The following is a 23,502-nucleotide window of genomic DNA, read 5'->3' as shown; positions in this document are numbered from 1 at the left end:
CTGCGACAGTGGAATGATTCTCTGGGCAATACGCTGCAATAATGCCAGTGATTGCTGGGGAGAGGATTTCAGAGAAGGGTCACTGTTGCTCTGGAATCTTGTACATGGTCGCCATGATCAGAGATATGTGCTACTATTCAATCTGGTTGCAGAGGTACTGCGTGGACATGTTTCCTCCCTGGGCAGGGGCTTGCTTTTCAAATCTATTTGTCCCATGCCTCCTTGCCGAAAAAGATAAGCCACTTTTAACCGAGGGGTTCTTTTTTTAAAAAAAAATACTGATTGTTTTGTTTTTACGCATTGGAACATATTTTTAACATTTTTAATGATCACTTCTAGGCTAGAGGTTCTCGTTATACCATCAGAGGTCAAGTTCTTTTCACAAGGAAGCTGACAGAAATAATCACGGTCATTTCACTTTTCTTCAATCCAGCTATATATATCCACCGAACAGGACCGAAATAGCATTCTGACATTTCTTTTTGAATGGTTACAGGGGAGAGCATCCTACCTGAATTGTATTCAAATGTGTGGCAGACTACATATCAACGGTCTCATTTTTTAAGAAAAAACAAGGCAAAAATCATAAATCGCTCGGGTAATTTTGAAAAACCGGACTAAAACCACGACGAGCTACTTAGCACCACGTCCTAGCACAAGGACGGACTTTGTAGCATAACCACAGATAATAACAACACCTTGTTCTAGCACAAGGACAGAATTGTGGCATAACCACACATGATAACCCACTCCCCAGCAAATGGCAAAACGTGACTAAACCACATATAACAAACACATCAAGACTCAACATCAAGCACCTCCATGGCATCACCTTGAGGTTGGTAGCTCCAATTACCTTCGAGACTTCAGTAAGCGACACCTACAGGTAGGACCGGAGCATGATTTTCATCCGGAGGTCTCTCAGTTGGGAGCACAACCACACCTCACTGACGACACCTCCAAGAAGGTGAGAGGCGCCGCCGCAGGCCGCCCGGCGTCCGGCAGCAAGCGACGGCCAGGGATGGACACAGCACAATGGAGTACCACAGATTCAGAGCCACGAAAGAAACGCCAGCAGTTGCCTGAAAATTACCATATCAAACTGGACGGATTGCCAAAACTTTCAATGATGTCAGAACGGAGATATGAATTAGTAATCTGCAGTTTATTTCAACCGTCTGACATCTGCTGAAGGAGAAGACATATCTTTCTGATTCAGATAGGCCAACCCTGAACATGTTTCACCAATCTGAACCGTACAATCATACACATAGGCGACTGCCGAATTAATTACCAGGGTACTTGCATGGACATTCGAGTTCAAAATACACCTAAATTACAAGCCGTCATGCGGAAATTAACAATATTACAGGAGAACTACAAGCCATAAACACTAGAGCGAGCCATTGGGAATCAGCAGAAACGGTAACAAAAAATTCCATAACAATGTCCTTGCATTGCAACGCATCCTGATCAAATGGTCCACTGCATAACTCACGAACCGAGGCGGTACATGCCATCAGCCATGAACGTGCCATCCATGTAGAGCGCAGCGGCGTTCTGTGGGTGGAAGCCTTCCATCATCACAAAAGGCATGTCCTCCGACGGCTTCCAGTGTCGTTTCCTCTGGTTGATGAACCAGTTGTTGATCTGCTTCTGGTCTAGGCCTGTCGACTCCGCCAGCGCAATCTTCTCCGTCTCCTACTCGTGATATCAACATAGGGTTAGTAAAAATTTGATGTAGCTTTAGTTTATGATTCCATTCTATTTCAAATTTAAATGAGCAAGACAATTCTATCATTGCTATAAACATGAGCTTCGTGGTAGCATAGTTATCTTACTGATGGGTAAGGCCACTTGTAGTGCAGCTCCCACCAGTGGAGCAACTTCTGCCTGGCCTCCTTTGGGAGCTTCCCTTTCTTCTTTTTCTTAGAAAATTCTTGCCTGAGGCTGCTCAAGTAACCACTGTACTTCTTCAGGAGCTGGTACTTGAGCTCCTTATCCTCCGCGCGTGGGTCAATCTCAGGTGGCTCGTTCTCACGGCCGCTTGGATCCATGTCATCTTCAGAAGAGCCAACCCCTTCTGATTTGCCATCTGCAGACAAAACTAGTTTTGGTAAGATCCCATGCTTTGTCACTCAGGTTTATTATGTCCAAAGTTCAAAGTATTTCAGTTTCGACCATGCTGGATGGCTGCTGGTCAAGTGGACACTTCAGAATGCCCATAACTGTGTGTAAAGAATTATATCTGTTTTGGAATGCAGGGGTAGGTCAAACAGTGGAATTTTAGAATAGCAATAGTGTGGCTACAGTCACAATTAGTAGAATATTGCCAATGCAAGTGGTAAGATAAGGGTTTTTAATATATAAAATTAAAACAAAAAATAAACAAGACCAAATGGAACGAAAATGCAAAGACTACTAATTTGTCGCTTATCAGGTGGAACGGATATTAACCTGCTCAGTTTCATTACATGAAACACTACGTACAAAGGGCAAACATCGTTACTACTTTGTAGCAGGAAAACTGAGAACAGAAAACTCACAAAGGTACACGGGAGCAAATTAAAAAAAGAAAGGACTAGTAAAAAATCTCAACAATAATAAATCTTTTGTCGGTATTCATACATTTTGCATGAATTTAATTAGCTCTTGGAAAATGTATCCTGATTTAGGTAAAAAATAATCATAGAAAAAAAATAAACAAATGACAGTTTTTCTTGGTTATAAACAGAGAGGTATCGAAGCAAGAATGTATCCACTGTTCAAGAAGAGGGATACTTAGTAACCAGAAATATGAAAAAAAAAAAGAAATGAAACTGTTATTCACCATACCACAAGAATAAATTATTTCTTGTCTTAATCCTTATCGATGACTGTTGTAATTGAATATTTTTTTAGATGATAGAATAAATGTATCGCATCCACATTGCTTGTGAATAATGACATTGAAAATAAATAAATACGACGGAAAATAGTGGATCAATTAATAAGAAAGGTTATGGCCACAGAAACTGTTGGCCATGTGAGGATGAAATTGTAACAAATATTTATAATATACATGATATGAAATAAGAAATGGCATGCATCATTTTTCCATATATTCTTGCCAAAGAGGAAATAATTTTTCTTGCAGAAAGACATCTCATGTGGTTTTTCAAAAAGCATGAACTACAAAATTGTATTAGGAGTAGGTTCTGTAGAGTTCGCTGTGGTTCTGTCACAAATTTTCTCATGGATATTCTTGTTTTTGTATATCTAAAGTCACAATATTTTCTAAATGGTTGTGCCACAAAATCATATCTAAATATCCATGAGAAAATATTGACTTAGCATCATAAAAATGAAAGTTTATAGAATAGCAGAGAAATCTGAGTTAGCATTAACATGGGCAGCGCTTATACAACAATCAATTGAATTAGCATAAACTATTAGCGCATTATTTAAGAATTGAGATAAGTGAGGAGTGCATTATAATAAGAGATAGAATGTGGCTTATCTTCTGATAAATTGACAAACAAACTATACTGAGAACCTCTGAAACTATATAAATGAGATACATATGCTTTCATCAGCATTCTCAAGCTATTTATTAGGTGTTAATTCCAATAAAACAAGGTACTGCCTGATGCCAATCACTTGCCAATTTTTATAGCATGTGTTCAGGATGACCATTAGCTTCAGAAAACATAAGCAAATATTTAGCATGTTTTTTTTTGCAGAAAATGGAATGATTCCAGCCTTGTGCATCATGAAGACAAATGCTTAAAGAATCATTTGACAGAACATCTAATATGCGGTCTTGCTGATTGTGTGGAAAGGATCTATCGTGCCAAGGACACTTTCGAATAAGTTACAAATAAAAATGACCGTCCATGTGGGTATCTGGGTATGGAATTTTTGGGACACAGCAATGGTAACTTTCCAACTTTCTTATAAAGTGAAACATCTATGGTGTCAACATACATTAGAATATTAGATATAGATTCTAAGATCTACTGTTTTATTGGCAAGAGTAAAAGAAATGGTGGAGAAGTGACTCTTTATGGAAGATTTGGGATATTGTGATAATCCGATTCCTGTATCTAAATAGTAACTACATGAATTTGGACAGAAGATATACTTGGCCCTGTTGAAAAAGTGTGCCTCAAGCTTTCGATATTTGATAATTACTGGCTTCTAACTAGATGCATGGATTGGTCACATGAAAATGATCTTGATTGATTTTACTGTTGAAAATTTGAGCAAAATCAAATCATAACCTTCTAGGACCTTTTTATCAACATATTAATGTAACAGTAAATAGTCAAAGTTGTATTTGATAAGAGAGGGTCCATAGTAACATTCGAACCATACAAAGCTAATTAGCTACTCATAAAACGCCCCAGGAGTGGTTAATTTACTACTCTATTAGATGGATCAAATGCAGCAATCCTACACTGAGCTCCCAATCCTGACATTACTACTTCAATGTTCAATGAATAGAAACAACACCTATACTGGACTCTAGGTTTCACGGTACAGAAATGGTTGTGAACCAAATCATCAATTTTTACTACCATAGCACTTAATTTCTGAGTTGGGGATTTACTCTCAGCAGGAGGTTTCTGTTGTGGGAAATATCTGAACATGTACTCCAACCATATAAGACGCCCAGATCAGCCTGGCTGTGCTCCTATACACAACATACATGGCAAATCCATGGACAACCCACAGTAGCGTAGAACAGTGACATAGATCTGCCCCAGCCGCAGCCGGTGTAACACCTTATTCTGAACCAAATCTGCAGACGCACTGTAGCTGCACGTCCAACTCCAAAACTGGCCGGCAGAACCCCCGGAAGACACGAACGGCGCCCATCACACACGCTTGTGCTGTGTTTCTGCAGCTACTGCAAAAAAACCCAACACGATTGCGTACCGAGGACAGAGCAGAGAACTGCAGCTAAATAATGTCGCTACAGTGGTATCATAGCAGGTGGTAGTCCAGACTCCAGACAGGTGAAGAATTGGTTGGCTTGTCAGGTTATAGGCAGCCATGAGCCCATGGCACCACTTCCCAATGCGTCTCGATCTCTCTGTCTAAACTACTAGAGCAGCAAGAAAAGAAGATATGGGAGAGATGCTAGCAGCTAGAGCTAGCTCCTCCTACACAAGAAGGCAAAGATTTGAGGCTGCATCCACAGGGATCTGCAGATTCGCCTGCCTTGGAACCCTAACACAAGCAAGCTTCCTGTCACTTGTCAATTGTCATGTACTACTAGTCCATTAGCTGGTGTCGGATCCATCAGCAATAAGATAATGCGAGCAGGGCGCCATCAGAGCACTAAACAAATCAACAACGGCGAGGAACGAGAGGAGGAGGCCCGGCCATGCGACACGGCTCCTCACTGTGCCCTCGATGCCAACCAAAAGCTAGCTAGATTACGTGCGCGGCTTAATGATTAACACCCCCTCGCTCGCTGATCCCCTCGCTAATTTTTTATTGTTAGCGCATGCGGAGGCTTGGCTCCTGCTTCATCTCCGATCCCCTAGCAGTGGCTACCACACGGATTAATTAATTGTTTAATTATCTGATCTGATGGGGATTAAAGTAATCCGCCGAGAAGCGAGGGAGGCAGGTCAGGCTGGCAATGATCCAGAGCAACCATTTGACTCTCTATTTTTTCTTTTCATTTGACTCCCTAACCAACTTAGCAAAAAGATTCTTCTCCATGTTGAGTTGCTCGGACTGTCCATTTCCCACTCTGCAAATTCCAACAGCCGGTTCATCTCTAAAAATCTACACTCCACTACAACAGCCTCTTCATTTCACGTGCTCTCCATTTTGAGCGTGGAACCCACGTTTGGCTTGCCAAACCTATTTGCCAAGTTTGGTGCAGTTTGGAAAGTGTATGTGAGTATTAAGCCGGATGGCTAGGTGTGTGAGTATTAAGTCGGATGAGATAGTCATCCGGATAGCAATAGACGGATAGTAACTCTACTGGAGCATAATTTCCAAATTCTTGGAGATGCTCTTATCCAGAACAGCCATTCCCAGTGCGGTAAGCCGAGGGCACATATGGTAACAAAAAAAACATGAGGCCGCCGTACGGCCATGTACGAGAAGAAGCTGCTGCGGCGGCAGCTGGTGTTTCTCATTACCGGCGAGGGAGAGGCGCGCGGCGGAGGAGCCGCCGCCGGTGGCGCTGCCGGCGATGGAGTCGAGCTGCGCCTCGACGCGCTTGAGGAACTCCATGGCCTCGTCGATCGGCCGGGTCAGCTCCTCCCGGTACTTCAACAGCATGTTGCAGTAGGCCTCCTGCGCGCATCAGCCGGAGAAATCAGTAAGATGAATAAATCGAGCAGGAAAGGGCAAGATTAAATCGCTAGCCAGCGGGAGATGATTTTGCGGTAGTGGATGTTGAGGGGATTGGAGACGAGGACGACGACGAACCATGAACTGGTCGAGCTCCGGGTCGCGCGGCTCGTGGCGGCCCGGCGGCCGCGCGTCGAGCTTCGCCGCCATGGCCGTCAGCCTTTCCATCACGTCCGGCGGCGCGCCCACCTGCGGCGAATCGAAACGCGTCATTTCCTAGCAAAGATTACGCATCAAATTAAGCAAATCTTGCTCGGCACATCAAGGAAAGGAACCGCGATTTTGACGGGCGACGGTGCGGTGATGTGTGCGTGCAAGCGAGAGCTAGCAAGCAGGCAGGCAGGCGGCTAAAAAAGGCGCCTACTTTTTGGCAGTCGAGGTAGGCGGCGAGGAGCGCCGAGTACTGCGGGTGCGCCACGATCTTGGCCTTGATGGCCTCGGCCTCCGCCGGCGAGATCTCCGCCGCGTGCCTCCCGTACGGCGACTGCGACGACGATGACGGCCCAGCGGCCTGGTGCAGGAGCGCGAGCGGCGCGCCGTAGTACGCCACGCCCGCCGGGGACGCCGCCCCCGCGGCCGCCGCCGTGGACAGTGGCAGCTGCAGGAAGGACGACGACGCCGCCGCCGCCTTGGCGGAGTTGGAGCCCCCGCTGCTGCTCCCACCGGCGCCAAGATTCCCGAAGCTCTGATCCATGGAACCCTAGCGACCCAGGAGAGAGAGGAAGAATCGATCGATAGCGCGTGCACGGAGCTCGATCAAGAAGGGAAGGGAGCGCGTCCCTGTAGCTTGCTTACTTCTCTCTCCCTCTCCACGGACCACTAATGGCGGCGGCCGTGGAGCATACTCACTGTTGGAGGAGGAGGAGAGAGAGGGGAGGGGCGGGTAGTAGATATTAATGGGGCGAGCGAGTGGGAGAGGGAGAGAAGGGAAGGGAAGGGAAAGGTGTGCTCGCAGCCAGCGCCCCTTGTGTGTGGATGGCTGGTGGCGATCCCTTTTCTCGCGTCAAATCTCACTGCTCACCGGAGAGGCGGAGAAGAAAGAGGAGGAGACGTATGCGTACATGTACTCCTGCTCTGTAGCTACACTGCTACGACATGTTTTTAGCTGGAGGTGTCGCTTGCTGAAACGGAAGCACCTCCATGGGCACTGTCACATGCTATTCCATGACTAGGTTAATCAAAAGATAATGATCTTCTTGATTGAAATGGAGGACAATCTCTTCTTTTTTCTTTCAGAACAAACACGTTCTGTTTGTTATGCATGGGTCGCAAGCATCAGCCAGTGTAAGTCGCAAGCTATACACAAGACCTAGGGTTGCGCTTGCGCTGCAAGTAGTAGGTGCACCTGTCCCGTTTGGCAAGGTGTGGAGTATTTCCTGCCCATGGATTTATATATTTACAAATATGTCAATTTCTTGACTGAACTTTATGTGTGGTATGTAATTTCTTTTCTTCTTTTACTCGAGAAGGAATGTGATGTTATTTCTTGTAAACATTTTGCAAGGACTCCCTCCTGTTTGGTGGCTTTGGAATTTAGGAGATGGGGTGCGTGCCTGCTTTGAGCTGTGATGAGTTGTTGCATCCGGGTCATGTCATCCGCCGGGGAGTGAGACCAGCCGGGAGACCGGGACAAATCGCACGTGTCGCAGTTCACTTCTCGTCCGTGTCGAGCTGGAGTGGTGTGTGCGTGTGCCCTCCGTGAACGCTGCCTTCTGTTGTGGCATTGCCTCCTCTTTTTTCACCCCTGGGAAAAGGATGAAAAGATGGATTCTCTTGGAAAAGTAAAATGCGTTCTCGTCCCCGTATCCCTTCCACCCTTCGCCCATACCCCACCTTTTTTCACCGTCCCCATGTTCTTTCTTTAACCTTTAAACCCCAGCCGTTTTCTCTTTCTTTTAACTGAAGTTTTTCTTCTTTTTTACAAAGCAAGTTTTTCTTCTTTTTTAACGTACTTTTCCTGCTTTGTGTTCGGAAATAAATTTCTTTATGAATCATATTTCATAGAGAGGCTCCTGTAAATTCATGTGAAATTTTTCGTAAAATTTAAAATAGTCAGCGCACATTTATTGTCAAGCATAATTTTTTTAACTAGGGCAAAAAAATGTAGAAAATTAAACTTTGCTTCTGTGAGAGCAGTCCTTCATTTTCCCCTGAAGTTTCCCATTCAAATTTCAGTAGGTGTATACTATTTAAAAATTTGAGAAAAAGTATATATTCGAGGAATATCTATAGCATCTAGACTATTGTCATGTTTAAAATTTTTGGCAACAATTAACCTATTGCTAAAGAGAATACACAAGGACATGTACATATGTGATGTAAAGTGTCTATAGTGGTTGCCAACTACTCCCTCCGTTTAAAATATAGGTTATTTTGATTTTTCTACATACATAGATTTTGCTATGCACATATAAGTATAGGGTTACGTCTAAATACATAATAAAGTCTATATATGTTGAAAAGTCAAAACGACCTACATTTTGGAACGGAGGGAGTACTTTTTTTAGGGTAGAGGAGTGGAAGAAGAAACAAAATCAAAATGGTAGTATCTTAAACAAAGATATAAGGGTGTCAAACCTACGATTTGATCCTTTCAGGGCACGGCTATATTCGCCATCCAAGTTATTTCTCAGTTCTCCACCGAGAACTCTTTTGTTGGTGCAATTGATGGGCTCTTGATAAATATAATAAAATAGAGGGAATATCATCAACAAACTAAAAGCATCAAGAATATTAGAACACAGTAGTCGAGTCTAATGGACGTACCATCATAGTAGCAATGTAGACAACTGATTGACCAGAGGTCAAGCAGCTAGGGTTATAGGAGCAGGTTTGGGGTCATCACACCTAGTGAGTAGATAGATATGCGCTAGATCTTAGAAAATCTAACTTCCCTTTTGTTTGCTGTGTCAAGAAAACAGTAGCTAACTGCAGGCCCCATAAACAAAGCATATTTCTTACCAATGTCAAATCACAATGCAACTTATGGGTAAAGTTTAGCTCGAGTCACATCGGATGTTTGATACTAATTAATTAGAAGTATTAAATATGACTAGTGATAGAAATAATTGCATAAATGATGGCTAATTCGCCAGATGAATCCATTAAACCTAATTAGTTCATGATTAGCGCATGTGATGCTACAGTAAACATGTGCTAATCATAAATTAATTAGGCTTAATAGATTCATCTCGCGAATTAGTCCTGATTTATGCAATTATTTTTATCACTAGCCTATATTTATAACTCCTAATTAGCATCAAACATCTGATGTGACTTAAGCTAAACTTTAACCAGATCCAAACAACCACTTAGGAAGATGGTACGGTAATTTTTCCCGTCCCCTCGGAAGACAGTTACACACACAAAAAAGCTCCTAAATTTTGCTGTGCAAACATCACAAGTATACGTAAAAAAAGCAGCATAATTGCTTGCTGCTTCTTAGAAAACACACTCGCAGTACTACATCTTTTTTAAGTACTAGTACAACACTATATATTGAAAGAAAAACTGTTACATATAAAATGATGGCCTTTGTGAAAGCTGAGGGGCCAAAGAATGTAAGCCTTGCATTTTCCTTTGAGCAATAAACAAAGAAGTTCTCACACGGTCATCGTTTGCCTTTCCTACACTCTACATTAAAATAAGGAGCTGGCCATGTTCATCAAACTTGTCATTTCGATCATCCGTTAGAATGGACGCTGTAAATTGACAGGATGGATGATGTGGCATTTGTAAAAACCATGAAAAAGGACGGATTTCACCATTATCATATTTGGTGCCGACCGTACTTTTCCCCGTCATAGAAGCTATATATGTCGGCATGCTCTTACCACCTGTTTTTAATCAGACTATAAAATATTGGAGTACTCCCCTCCACACGCATGAAAAGTTGTATTTTAAAAATTGCATGTGATGTATTAATATATCTTTTCCCATCTATCTAAATACCGTAATTGAGCATTCCAAAATAATATCATTCTATAGTTTGATAAATAAAATACAATGCAATAGATTTCAATTGTAAAAGTCATCCTGAAATATAATGGATTTTGAATTTATCCCAAGTTAAAATATTCAAAATTTGACCAAATTTATAGAGAAGAATAAAAATATTTACAAATGAGCATAATTAGATGGATTATGAAATATATAAATAGCAAACCTAGAACAATGGGATGCGGCGGCTACCAACTAACAACTAACAACAATTTTAGCAATAACCAGTAACAATTTTAGCAATAATCAGTAACATTTTTTAGTAAGATCCCATGTTTTGTCACTCAAAGGTTTATTATGTCAATTTACCTGTGCTCCCAAATCAATCTTCGACAACTAACAACAATTTTAGTAATAATCAGTAACAATTTTAGTGAGACAAATTTTAAATCCTAGAATTGCATTATTTGTGGGGAAGTAATATATGGAGAAGAAGTATTTCTTGAATTTGTCATCAAGAGCACATAGAGAATATTATACACTTTTTTGCGAGGGAGAATACTATCCACATGGCACTACTTGCTTTATGCATTTGTGATTCGGTAAAGGTTAATTGTAACAATTTAAACAGTTGATTCAAAGTCACAAATTACTCTTGTTATTAAAAAGGAAGTATTGGTTTAACCTATACATACAGTGCCAACTATTTTATATATAGTCACATCATCACCTACTTTGATCTCAATGGAGAAACATTTATCTCTATTCTCTAGTGAGTGCACTAGCTAGAATCTTTAGGCATTTAGGCTCCATAATATCTAAACAGTTGTACCCAAAACTCCTGTTTGCTTGTACCACGTTCTTCTTGTAAATCCTTTCAATAATTAATGCCATTAACAAATCTGAAACACTACGATTGAACCCAAATTAAACTCGATGCCCGTACGACGAACTCCTGTGCAAATCCACATGCTTTCTTCAATCAAAATGCAGAATAGTCCGCCGTACGATTGAGCTGTATATCCCATGATCTTATTGTTAATCCAATAAACAAGTCTTGATGCTCCGTCGGCATCATCGCATTCTCTGTTTTCATCAGGAACTTGTGGTTGCTGATTAGCTGCAGCCAATAGGCGCCTTAATCTAAGTTATGCTCTGCTATGTTTGGTACTGACCATCAGAGACTTTCGGCAACTCACTGTCGATTGTTTACTTAGCTAAGTATCATACTAACAACGACTCGATCATGCCTTAATTCCTGCTGTTTCATGATAGTAACATAGATGAATCTAGGGTGATCTACGACTCCGATCCAGGTTTCGACATGCCAGCTAGTCAATGATATACTCCTTCCATATACAAAAGCAGTGTCATTTTACTTTATTCTAAGTTAAATTATTTAAACCTAACCACATTTATAAAGAAGAGTACTATTATTATAACACATACAGCAAAGATATACTTAGAAAATATATTTCATATATAATAAATTTTATTGTACTTATTTGGTATAATAAATACCGGTAATTTTGATATAAAATTGGTCAAACTACGAGGTGACCTATGACAAATCTAGAATGATATTATTTTAGTGCATAGAGAGTTTGTACATATAATTATTGGGTGAGACTGGCGGAATCTTATTTCTTTCACACTTAGGTGCTGTTATATTAATTCTGAAAATTAATTGACTAGCTAAGCATGCATTCATGTTGCTTTCACAATCAGAAAAGAAGAACTTAAACATGTGGCTAAGTTGGTTTAGCGGTGGGCCTTAATTGAGTAGGAACAAAGATAATTTAATGGAGCACAAATCAAATTCAATGGATCTAGTACCAACTAGACAAACTAGCTCGTACTAGCTAGCAGCTAGGGTTACAATAAAACTATATTTGTGAGTGTGTACATTAATTTGGGGTTCTTTTAATCTTGCTTCATTTATGTTAAGCGTTATTGGACTTTTCTCATTAGTGGGAGTACTGTTTCCAACTGAATTAATTTTGGACTAGCTGGTCAGTAGTACACTTGAGAAAATGGCCCGGGGCGCTGATTTTTAAGCACAATAATCGGGCTGGTCCGAGCCCGACCCGAACAATAAAATGAATTATATTTACACTAAAATTGATGGGTGGCCTGACCCGAAATGAGCTTGATTTTATTAGCCTGATAGGGTTAATAGGCGGGCTTGGGCAAAGATTTTAGTCTCGAAAGGAACCGGGCTTTTTGCTGGCTCGACCCGTAGTTTGCTTAGGTCTAGTTAGTAGCGGTTGGAATAATAAATGATATCTTGCTCTCCGAAAGAAAGATAAGGGATTTCCAAGAATTCAATGAAAGGATGAGGCAGCTGAGCCCCGCACATCATGGAGGAGGAGGAGGATGCCGTGCACCCGCCTCAGGAGGAGGCTGCTGCTGAGCCCTGCAAATCGTATAGGCGGCGGCCACCGGCCAAGGGCGGCGTGGATAACATTTTTGATTTGGACAAATTCAAAAATGCTGGCGCATAAGGTGCCCTGATATAGGGCAAAACATAAGGTGATGACAGGCCAAAAGTAAAGACGTCTTTTTTAGCAAACTTGTCACTTTTTTAGCGAGTTAAAAGTGATGAGTTTTGTTTTTAACCATCACAGCAAATTGTAGTGACGGCTAATAGAAAAGATAGTCACATTACCCCCGAGGCCTTAGCCTTACCCGCGCAAAAAAGAAAGAAAGAAAGAACTGATGGTTTTCTTTGCAGATGACTCAGTGATAAGCTGCAAGGATTTGTTACTTTTGTCCACATCAGCATTTTACATTTTTCATGAAGGATTCCTTTTATTTTCAAGGGATCCCGTACTTGCACAAACTTTGATTCCTTTTATGGCGCTTTGACCGGTCAGTGTGCGTACAGCTTCATGTGCTATATGTGTTTCTGTCAGTCATATCATGCATCTAGGACTTGATAATCTACGCTAAGCTCCAATTCTACGCAGCAATCATGCCAGCTTCTTTAATTTGTGTCTAGAGATCTACTATATGTGTGTACCTCACTTGCCAGTTCCATCGATTTATTACATTGCAACTTGTAAAACCCTTTTCACATATATCTGTATGCACCGTGGATGTTATGTTACGGTCAGAGCGAATAATGACGGAGAATTGTTGATCCTATATTTTTATCATATTTTCGTTGAATTCAAATTCGGTCACAAATAGTGTTGAAATCGGTGAGAGACCAACTAAGGCATGCCATCGTCTAGATGACCAGTGTTTGAAGTGAGCAAGTTAGAAGCTTTTCATGTTGCACACACATAATTGCGCTTATGGCTTATTGGACGTGCGTGGTCACGATCACGAAGTCGAGATAAAGGATGACGAATATGTCTTGCATTTTTCTCGTGTTACATAGGTGCTGTAGAGAGTATGGATACAAAATCGCGGTCACTAGGGAAGTGGCGAAGAGCAAGCCAAGCTCAGCTGGAAGCCTGGAACGATGGTACATGCCAGGCGGTTTACCGGTTTCTCCTCAAAACCGAGCTCCTTAATGATTTTTTGGTGTGTTAATTTAATCCTTATGGGAATGGAATTAGTCCTTCCGTGAACGTAGAATTGTCAAAACATAGGAATAGGAAAAACGTGAGAGTCAAGTTAGGTTGCCAGTTGCAATTCTATAGGAATTGAATGCAGAAAATTTTGTAATAGATGTTTGGTTGCAACATATAAAAACACAGGAATTTTTTTTTGAAAAATAAACACAGGAATTTGAGGAGAGATAGATACAAAGAAAATTTTTCAAGGGGTTAGACTTTATGTTAAGTTTCCACCAAAATTACAATGAATTGAGGCATTGCATAGACTTTATACAAAGGAACACACAGGAATAGAAATCACAGTCCTATAAAATTCCTGTTTCCAATTCCCCTCAAACCTCACGGGAAAGGGATTAACTGAAAAAGTTATACGGTGGTCTTGACGGTTTGGGAAATATCTAGGCTTTATTTTCTTCTGACCCTAATAGGCAATGCGTGATGGATCGCTGGAGATGCTCGACACTACGGTGATCTACCATGCATTTTGTGGTGTATGTAGCGCACACACACAGCATTAGTACGTACACAATTTCAGATCAAATGAAAGTTCTTTTTCAAAAAAATGAAAAAAATATGTAGCAGCTAAAATGATGGCAGATGCAGTATAACATCCAGAGACCAGAGACCAGGCTACCCATGCTTAAACAAAAAACAAAGAGATCATACGCCTGGAAGACATGACCATACGCCTGAGCTGAAACCTTTGCTTGCTCATTTGGCCAATGCCATATCTCCGTGTCGGAATACATACAGTATATTTGACTACTACGACCCCTACGACTGGACCGTGCATGATGGTAGATGTCTGGAACATTATTGAGCACGTCCATCTGGCAGCAGACACGCGTACATGGGTTATCGTATGTGCGGCTGTACACGTATACGCAAGCTGGCCAGGTACAGTGCGGATCTACAGTGTGCCGGCCGGACAGAGCCTCACGTGCAGACCTACAAAGATCTAGCCACCCTGGGACTGGAGACTGGAGTCCTATGCTCCTCAGTCACACGCATAGAGAGAGAGAGGCGTACAGTACACAGTATAGTCAGTGTAGTGAGAATTTTTTTTTTCAGGGGGAGAAATCAAAATCATGGTGTAAGAATGCGTGCGTGTTTGTTGCAGGTCCTGTCCGATCAGAGGGGAAAGGCCGCACTGGCTCCGTGCAAAAGGGTGGCCCTTCCTTTTGCAGCAACACTGTTCAACCACTGTAGCACTGCAGTACTCCTCCAGTCCTCCTCTCCATCATCTATATTCATCTCTCCCTCCTTTCTCTCTCTCCGGCTCTCTCTACCGGTCCAAAGCAGAAAGCCTCAAGCCTCATACCGAGATGGGAAAGGACCAAGGAGACGGTTCATGGAGCAGATTCTTGCATTGGCCAATAATGTAACTTTAATACCATGTCACAGTGTATTTGCTTTCATTTGTACCTGCACGTAGTGTGTTTTGTACATGCAGTAGGTTATAGTTACACTGTCCAATCTTGGCATGTTGCCGGAGGCTGGGGCATGTGGATTGATTGTGGACGGGCACGAAAGAAACCCATGGATAATGGAACAACCCACCAGAGATGAGAGGCATGGCATGGCAGCAGGCTTTGTGGTTTGGCACCCGTGGCAGAAGGGGAATCGGTACGACGATGCATGGCAACCGCATGCGTTCCATTTCGAGCGAGAGAGGAGAGAGCTGAGAGCTAGCTCCATCATTATCATCATCGCCAACATACTACAGGACATGCTTGGTGTTGGTGACCACACGGTCGATGGAGACCACTCACTCACCAATCTCTCTCCCTCTCCTTCTGGGCTCTCTTGTTCCTTAACTTTGCCTCTCTCGCTCCGGCCGTTGCTGCGCAAAAGTTGTGCAGTCGCCCAAAAGCTGGACATGCAAGGGAATCGCCCAGCACATCACTGGACGGTCACGTACTCACGTATAACAGGTCAATCTATCGATCACTTGACCATCGAAACAACGAGACCACGTTCACCGTACGTGCGTGCGTGTCAGTGTTCTCACTGGCCACTACCGCTACAGCCAATCTCTTGGTTACCCAAAAATGTACAAGGAAAAACTATGCTTTAATTTGTATATGCTCTTATATTTGAACTAAAAGAATACTTGTAGAGCACGTATGTAGCGGAGCTACGTATCTTTATAATAAGTAGGATGATTGAACTTTGCAGGAATTCATTCAGAGTACAAACGGAAAATTTTCTGGAATTGGCAGAAACCCTTCTGAAACTTCAGCGTTGGCTTGTTCCCAATCAAATAATCTGATGCACCAGCTTTGTATGCTCAGACAGAGTATGTGGCCGTGTACGATGTACGCAGAAGAAGCAGGTAGCTGCGTGCAGTAGGACTAGTCATGCAGGCACAATAGTTTTTCATGCAAGCCAAGGTGGTCAAAAGAATCGAATCTTATCCAACACAGCTGGATGGGACTTAAAGCAATGTCACCTACGGTGTCCTTTTCGGAACCCTAACTACGACGCCTACATGCACGGCTGATGCTGCCCTACGGCGCCGGCTGTTCATATGGACGGAGGTCATTTTAAAACCAAATCCTCAAGCTCTACAGGCACCTTGGTTTGATTAATGAATTCAAGTCCATGCAAAATGCTGAAATGCTGTTCATACTGGGAGCAGGACGATGGATCGAGATCAAGATCAACGTTGTTCATCTGATCAGCTGCAGTGGATCGAGTTCGTTGGGAGCTGGATGTTTTTCTTTTCCTCGGGTCCTGAGCTGGTCAAACGGAGGGCATGTAGTCTGCGTCTCTGCTTGTCGAGATTCTACGCCTCCTACGAGCTGTCGTAGCTGCCTGACTGAAAGACTGAAACTACATGACATGCAGTTCCATCATCTCATGAATGCATGGATCAGATCAGATCCATTCCCCCACTGCCAGGGGCTTAGCTGGTCTGGTCACTGCATGCTCTCCGGTCTACCGACGAGCTTAGCTGTGCCTGCATGTCCGGTTGAGATCGACCGAGGCGCTGAAAAGAAAATGCTCAGCTGGGGTATAGTATAGACGTACCTGACTTCACGCGACTGCCTTCAGGACCCATACCAGCTAGATACAATGTAGTACAGCAGCTATACGGATACGTATCGGCCCTGACAAACTTAAAGTGACATGGCAGCTAATTGTACATGACACAAATGCACGCCTACATGCATAGCAAGGTCATCCTACTAGCAGCATTTTGGCCATGCCATGCACTAACCATGAGATTATTTATAATATGTTAAAAAATTTATAATATGTTGGCCATGCCATGCACTAATCATATCTCCAAGTTGACATTATTTATAATATGTGTAAAAAAATCAGATTTTTGCCGTTCTTTTGATGAATTATTAGGAGCATTTGGCATTACTTTATCCCTTATATCAGGAGATAGAAAAAGCATGAAAACACCTCAAAATTTACATGGCATTTGTTCTAGCACAGATTTGAGAGGTAGGAAGGGGAAACAGGGACTATAAGGGCTCAGCCCCCGGCCATATGAGATAATTTTTATACCTTTTGGTACTATTGAACGACCAAAATTGCAAAACTCCTCTAGAAATCACCTTGAGTTTGATTTTAGTCCCACAAGATGTTTTGTTCAAGATGCACATATTCTGCACTAGTTTGGTTTCACCTCTCCACTTATGTGATAGGCTTATTTGGACTTAATTTTTTGCGGACCGTGATCTGAGAAAGATAATTAAAAATAAGGTTATGTTAGATACGGACCCACTATTTTCTATTTTTTTAGTTGTTCCCACCTACTTATTATTTGTTTATACTATTCTCGAGGTACTATAGGTACTTCCTATTTTTCCAACGTGCAATTCATCTGGATGAAATACTCTCATTTTCTCTAAGCATTGTAAAAATCATCTTGTATTATATAGCACCGTTGAGACTGAAATGAGAAGTATTTTGAAAAAAAAGATTGAAATGAGAATGAAGGTGAAATCAAAGTATACCGAAATAGAGGGGGCCTTTTGAAATAGAACCACTAAGGGAAAGCAAGTCAAATATATGTGACATATATGGGGTTTATACACTTTTTTCTAGAGAAAAAAAGGAACTGCGAACTGTAGGTAAATACACAGAATTTGTACACGTTTCTTTCTTTATCTTTTTTTTTTTTGCATATGGAACTCGTGAAATGGAAGGAGGCGTTGTCAATATTTTCAACAGGCGAAGGCGATCGATGGGACTGTTAGTTGTAGACACGATGAATGAAACCCAGGTACAGGAATTTGTGAGAAAGAGGAAGGTGCATGCACGAGAGAATATTCCTTTGCATTTCTTGTCTCTGATTCGTGCTGCGTTCAAAAGAGGTCCTCTTCTCTCTTCTTTTTTTATCTACTTTGGTTGATTATGAACACGACACGTCATCTGTAAGCCGTAATGAGTTACGGGTGTTGTGCATCCAACATAACGTCCATCACGTTCAAGATCGTGACGTATGCCAATATAAAGCCCGGCATACCGGGCCCACCCAACTTAATCGTATCACTCGAATGACAAGAACGGATTCTAAAACCAGTTTTGTCAGTGCTTCTTTTACCATTTTAAAATCCTTTTGGTACATCAATGGTAAATATTTATATTTTATAAATTGACGACGCAAGTGTTGAGCTTTGATCATCTGCAGGCTGCAAAAGGTATATGATATATATGATTATTTCATTTTTTCCATTACACCTAAGTGTACGTGTGCTAATATATAACTATATTGGAGAAAACTTTGAAAAATTTGTTGTTAAATTCATGACTACAATTATTATTGAATGAGATTATATATTTCAGGACTTACATGTGATAATTAATAAGGATGCACGGATGAATGAATGTGTCTAATCTAGTCTGTACTAGTTTTGCACGGAACATCCGTAGGTTAGACGGCACAATAGATAGGTTCACGCACCAGTTTACATTCGGGTCATCAAGCCCCACCAACTATCACTTTGTATTAATACCATGATAATGATGCGTCACTATTTGAGAAGAAATCGTTCTATGCTTCTCACTAATCGTCAAAGTCTTCAAGCACACGATGTTACATGCTATCCAAATATCATACGTAATACCGGTAGTGTCAAATACCATACGTAATACTAGTAACGGTAGATAAGAAACACGTGTTTTAATCGCCATCTCAATATTACTGCATCATTTCGATTTTATTACCAGCTCATTAATTATATAAAGCAAACATGACGTACAACAGAGATCAGTGTCATAAAACCCAGCCATGCAAACTTGTACCGTGAGGTTTAACAGACTTGTGGTACATAGAAAGGTGTGGCCATAGGCGATACAACACTTCAGCTCCAAAATATTAGTATATTACATTTACCATAATTCTACACTGTGAGTGAAAAAGGTAAAAAAGGCAAAGGTAAAAGGTGAAAAGGTAAAACAGCAGTGAGTGAGAGAGCAGAGCCTTAATTCTGGCAATAATTCTACGGGCAGTCCGGTGTACTGCCGCCCTGCTGCAGCTGAGCCTGGTAATAAAAGAAAACGAGATAATGCATAGCAAAAAGAAATTCCCCGCGAATCGCGCGGGTTCTGCGCCGGACGGACGGACCTGCTGCGCGGTGCTGCAGTCTCCTGTCGTGTCGCTGCCGGGGGAGAGCGGGCCCGCCTGTCTGTGGCTCGGGGGCGTGCCTTGGAGAACGTGTGGTCGTCGCGTGGAACTGTAGCTCCCATCTCGTCTCTCTCTCATCTCTTCCCGGCGCAAACAAAAGATACGGTCAGGGCTCCTGTCTGTGCTGTGAGAGCTGAGCGCCACCAACTTGGGCAACCGAACGGAATGGCCCCTTTCTTCCGTGTCCTTTTTCTTTCATCTTCGCCCCTGTTACTCCATGCAATTGCAGGTCCCTAATTGGAAGATGGTGGACTTCAAAAGATTCAGTGACATGAAAGACAGGAAGAATTTTCATAAGGAGTCTTCAGTCTTCTCATAGAAAAAGGGTGGACCTTGAAAATTTCCAATTCATAATAAATTTAAAAGTCCCATCATTTTCTATTTAGAAAATAGCACATGTACTTAATTTAATTCAATTCATGTGATTTTTCTAAATAGGGCAACAATTATAGTACTAGTACAATTAGATGATTTTTACGACGTTGGCTGTGCATAACAGCTCAAATATTTCAACTTAATTTTAGTATATAATACCAACCAACATAAGAACATCTCCAGACAACATCGTACCACTGCACAAGCAACCAACGCTGAAGTCGAACATTGATGAAACACGGGCGGTACTCCATCCCATGAAAACCGAAGCCTCAAATTTTTGTATGTCGCGGCATACGCACGCGGATGAGCTCAATGTGCAAGCATATATAGTCCACTATCTTCATTTTGATGGGGCAAGCTGATGATGACTCGGATATCGATATCAAGCTTGTTGAAAATTTTCATCTGTTTCTAGCAGATCGAATGTGATGTACCCAACAAGATCTTTGCTGCTCCAGCACCCCTGCCCTACAATATGTATTTGGTCATTAGTGAAGGAGGAGAAAACGTAGAGCCGATGAAGAAAACAAAGGAAAGAGAATGTCCACCCACCCCATCTAGCATTGGCTACTTGCCAAAGACTAAGAAGAATCATCGGTGCCACCACCATACCCCATCTAACTAAAGACCGCATGCATGTCCTAGGAACGTCAATGTAGTGTGGCATCACCTGGCGTTGAATTAATGGCACCTGAACAGTGACGTTCCACAATTAGCTAGTAGGGGTATCGTATATCCAATCAAAATGACCACTAACTGATTGTCAGCAGGGTTCATGCGCATTTTGCATGAGGGAAATGATGAATGGAGTGGAACTCAGCCTTCCTTTTGTCCACATGATGGAAAGATCATCTCCATCCCACTTACTCTATACACTTGCTCTCTCCTTGACATCAAGTGATACTACAGGTGACATGAGTGCTCTCTCCTGCACTGCATGCATATAGGGTAACAGTTTACTTTGTTTTTCGAAAAAAAATGTTTCCAGTGATATTATTAGATTTTCGACAGTAGTAAAGTATTTTTTTGTAGGAACTGCAGAAGATAGCAGTACATTTGCTGGAGGTTTTCGAACTTTAATTCAATGTGTACATAGTTTTTGAAAAGCTTTGGCCGGAGATATCACTAGAAGAAAAAGGTTAACACGACAACAAGAGGCAGAGATGAGAAAGCCAATGGCGAAGCTAGCATCAAAATGGAGGTGGTGCACAACTCAAGTAACATACAAATATATGATGAAAATTAGTCAAGTTATTAACAAAGGTTTGGTTTAACCTGGTGCCTGTGCACCGTGGTGACATAACGTGGCATCGCCCAGAAAGCAATGCAACCAAGGTGAATGCTTTTGCTTGTGATGGATGCGACGCGACGCCATGATCTCTGCACGACGAGATGGTGTGGCACTAACCGGCGCTATAGGAGCATGCATGCTGACTTGATATACTGCTAGCAGCAAGCTTACCTCTATTCCATCCGTCCTAAATTACTATTCATTTAAATTATATATCTAGATATAATATATATCTAGGTACATATAAAAAACTATGTATCTAGAAAAAATTAAAACGGATAGTAATTTGAGATGGAGGGAGTAGTACTGAACTACTGATGGCCAGTCACTAGCTTAGCTGTTAGTACAAGAAATTAGGGACCGAAAGGTACTGTCTTAGCACAAAGAAATGTGCAAGAATCAAATATCACCGGCACAGTACATTATGTGCAAATTTCCACACCATTCTAGCATATGACATTGTTAGCTATAGCAATGCCTACTTTTTCTTTTTTGACAAAATCAGAACCGGGAAGAGGGGGGGGGGGACCCACCAATTTCAGCAGAATTCATCCATGAACGGCCAACTCAACCGTACGCGGGAGCGATGAGCATTAGTAAATAGAGAAGGGCTTTCTTGTAAAAAAACCTGAAACAAAGCTACAGTGAAGCTAGCGCTACGATTCTATGAAAGCTGCTGCATCCAATCGTTTCAGACGCGAGAGAGATGAGAGGGCACGGTGCGCATTCGGTTTTAACAGACGATTCGGCTTAGTTTTTCGGTGTTGAAATTTTTGGTTTTTAGAATCAATAATCGATCGGTGTACCAGAAAATCAATAACCGACGTGTTCGGTATCGGTTTTTTTCGGTTCAGTTTTTTAATACCGAACAGCATCGAATTGCATGACAGCAATTCGGGCAGACAACATCAATCGATAATTACAAAGGTAGACACCAACTAAATTATTCAAACATTAAGGTCTGATAGTACACAGCAGCACAACCACCACCAGTTCATCGCAGGTCACAACACAGGCTCACAAGTTACAATACAGGTACATGAGTTCAAAGTTTACATGTTCACATCACAAATTAAGTCTGCAAATAGCAACATAAATAATATGGCTTTAGGAAGTCCAGGTACCAAGGCTGCAGGCAATCATAAGGTTGGAAATTACTGAGACTCAGCCTCAGGTATGCTCTCCTTCTCCTTGTCCTTGGAAGAAATGCTCAGACCACAAAGTTCTACAAAACAAAACATACAAGACAACAATGTTAATAATGTAACTCAGTTAGAAAAAAAAATAATTATTGGGATAAAATCATAAAGATCACAAATTGATTTACCTTCTTCAAGCTTGGCCAATTCTTCGATGTTCTCTTCAACACTAATATATTTAGGCCCACGAATCCAATCACTTGCACAAATGAGTCTCTCAACCATTGTTGATGTGAGGGAGCTTCTGAAGTCATCAAGAATCCGTCCACCGGAACTAAATGCCGACTCTGATGCAACTGTGGAGATAGGGATAGCTAAGAGATCTCGAGCCATGTGAGATAGAACTGGAAATCTATTTTCATTGTCTTATCCTCCTCATTGTCTTCCAAAAAGTACTTCTCAATTTTAGACTTGACTGTGACATTTCCACCACCATTGTTGCTCATCTGTTGATCAATGATAGACCTCGTTAAGCTTTTGCTCTTTGATATTGGTTCTTGAGAATCATTAGGTGCCCGTACCTTGTCACTTGGAGCATACATATTTTTGTATTCTTCGAACAAGGAACGAAAAGAAGTGTTCACTGTTGCCCACAACTTCTCTCCTATTTCATCACCAAACATCACCATAGTAGCCATCTTTATGTAATTTGAAAGTTTATACCTTGGATCAATAGCCACATAGAAGAAGATAACCAAGTTACTCAATTGATCCCCCTTATCTTTCTCACCTCTCTTCTCTCTGTCAGACCGTTTCTCTCCATACTTCTCCACAAAATACTTGTAATACTTCACTAGCATTCTCTTACCCATTTCCTGACACAATCTATCTTCACTATGACACCAATTTCGCAGCAAGATCAAAACATCCGCAATCTCATGGAAAAAGGTGTGAGATGTTGGAAGCTTTGTTACTAAAATGCGAAGAGTAAGTTCATAGAAATTCTGAAGGAAGTCAGACATCTTCCTAACTTTCTCCCAATCTGATTTTTCAGGAACTCCAGGACCCTCACTTTCTAATTCTAGCTTATAGTATGGGTCCTCATCACTGTACCTTTGAAATACCTTTTCATACTTCTATGCAACATTTAACATAAGGTAATCGAGTGCAAACATCTAGGTTTAA

General features: G+C 41.7%; 1 protein-coding gene across 1 annotated transcript; it reads right to left on the bottom strand.

The window, feature by feature from the left end:
* Nucleotides 1-1,146: 1,146 nt before the first annotated feature.
* LOC117846153 (homeobox protein rough sheath 1) lies at nt 1,147-7,374 on the bottom strand. Its single transcript, XM_034727268.2, has 5 exons — nt 6,722-7,374; nt 6,436-6,546; nt 6,144-6,300; nt 1,842-2,095; nt 1,147-1,701 (listed from the first exon to the last, which is right to left on the bottom strand). The coding sequence occupies exons 1-5, from the start codon at nt 7,049-7,051 to the stop codon at nt 1,495-1,497; spliced, it is 1,059 nt and encodes a 352-aa protein (XP_034583159.1). The 5' UTR covers nt 7,052-7,374; the 3' UTR covers nt 1,147-1,494.
* Nucleotides 7,375-23,502: the final 16,128 nt, after the last annotated feature.

This window comes from Setaria viridis, chromosome 2, assembly GCF_005286985.2.
Source record: "Setaria viridis chromosome 2, Setaria_viridis_v4.0, whole genome shotgun sequence".
NCBI classification, from domain to species: domain Eukaryota; kingdom Viridiplantae; phylum Streptophyta; class Magnoliopsida; order Poales; family Poaceae; genus Setaria; species Setaria viridis.
The sequence above is the reverse complement of the archived record's forward strand: the minus strand, read 5'-3'. Positions and strand labels throughout refer to the sequence as shown.

Coding starts and splice junctions, on each gene's coding strand:
- LOC117846153 (XM_034727268.2), bottom strand. CDS start 7,051: ATGGATCAGAGCTTCGGGAATCTTGGCGCCGGTGGGAGCAGCAGCGGG. Junction 6,547..6,721: donor CCTACCTCGACTGCCAAAAA/GTAGGCGCCTTT, acceptor GATTCGCCGCAG/GTGGGCGCGCCGCCGGACGT. Junction 6,301..6,435: donor CGGAGCTCGACCAGTTCATG/GTTCGTCGTCGT, acceptor TGATGCGCGCAG/GAGGCCTACTGCAACATGCT.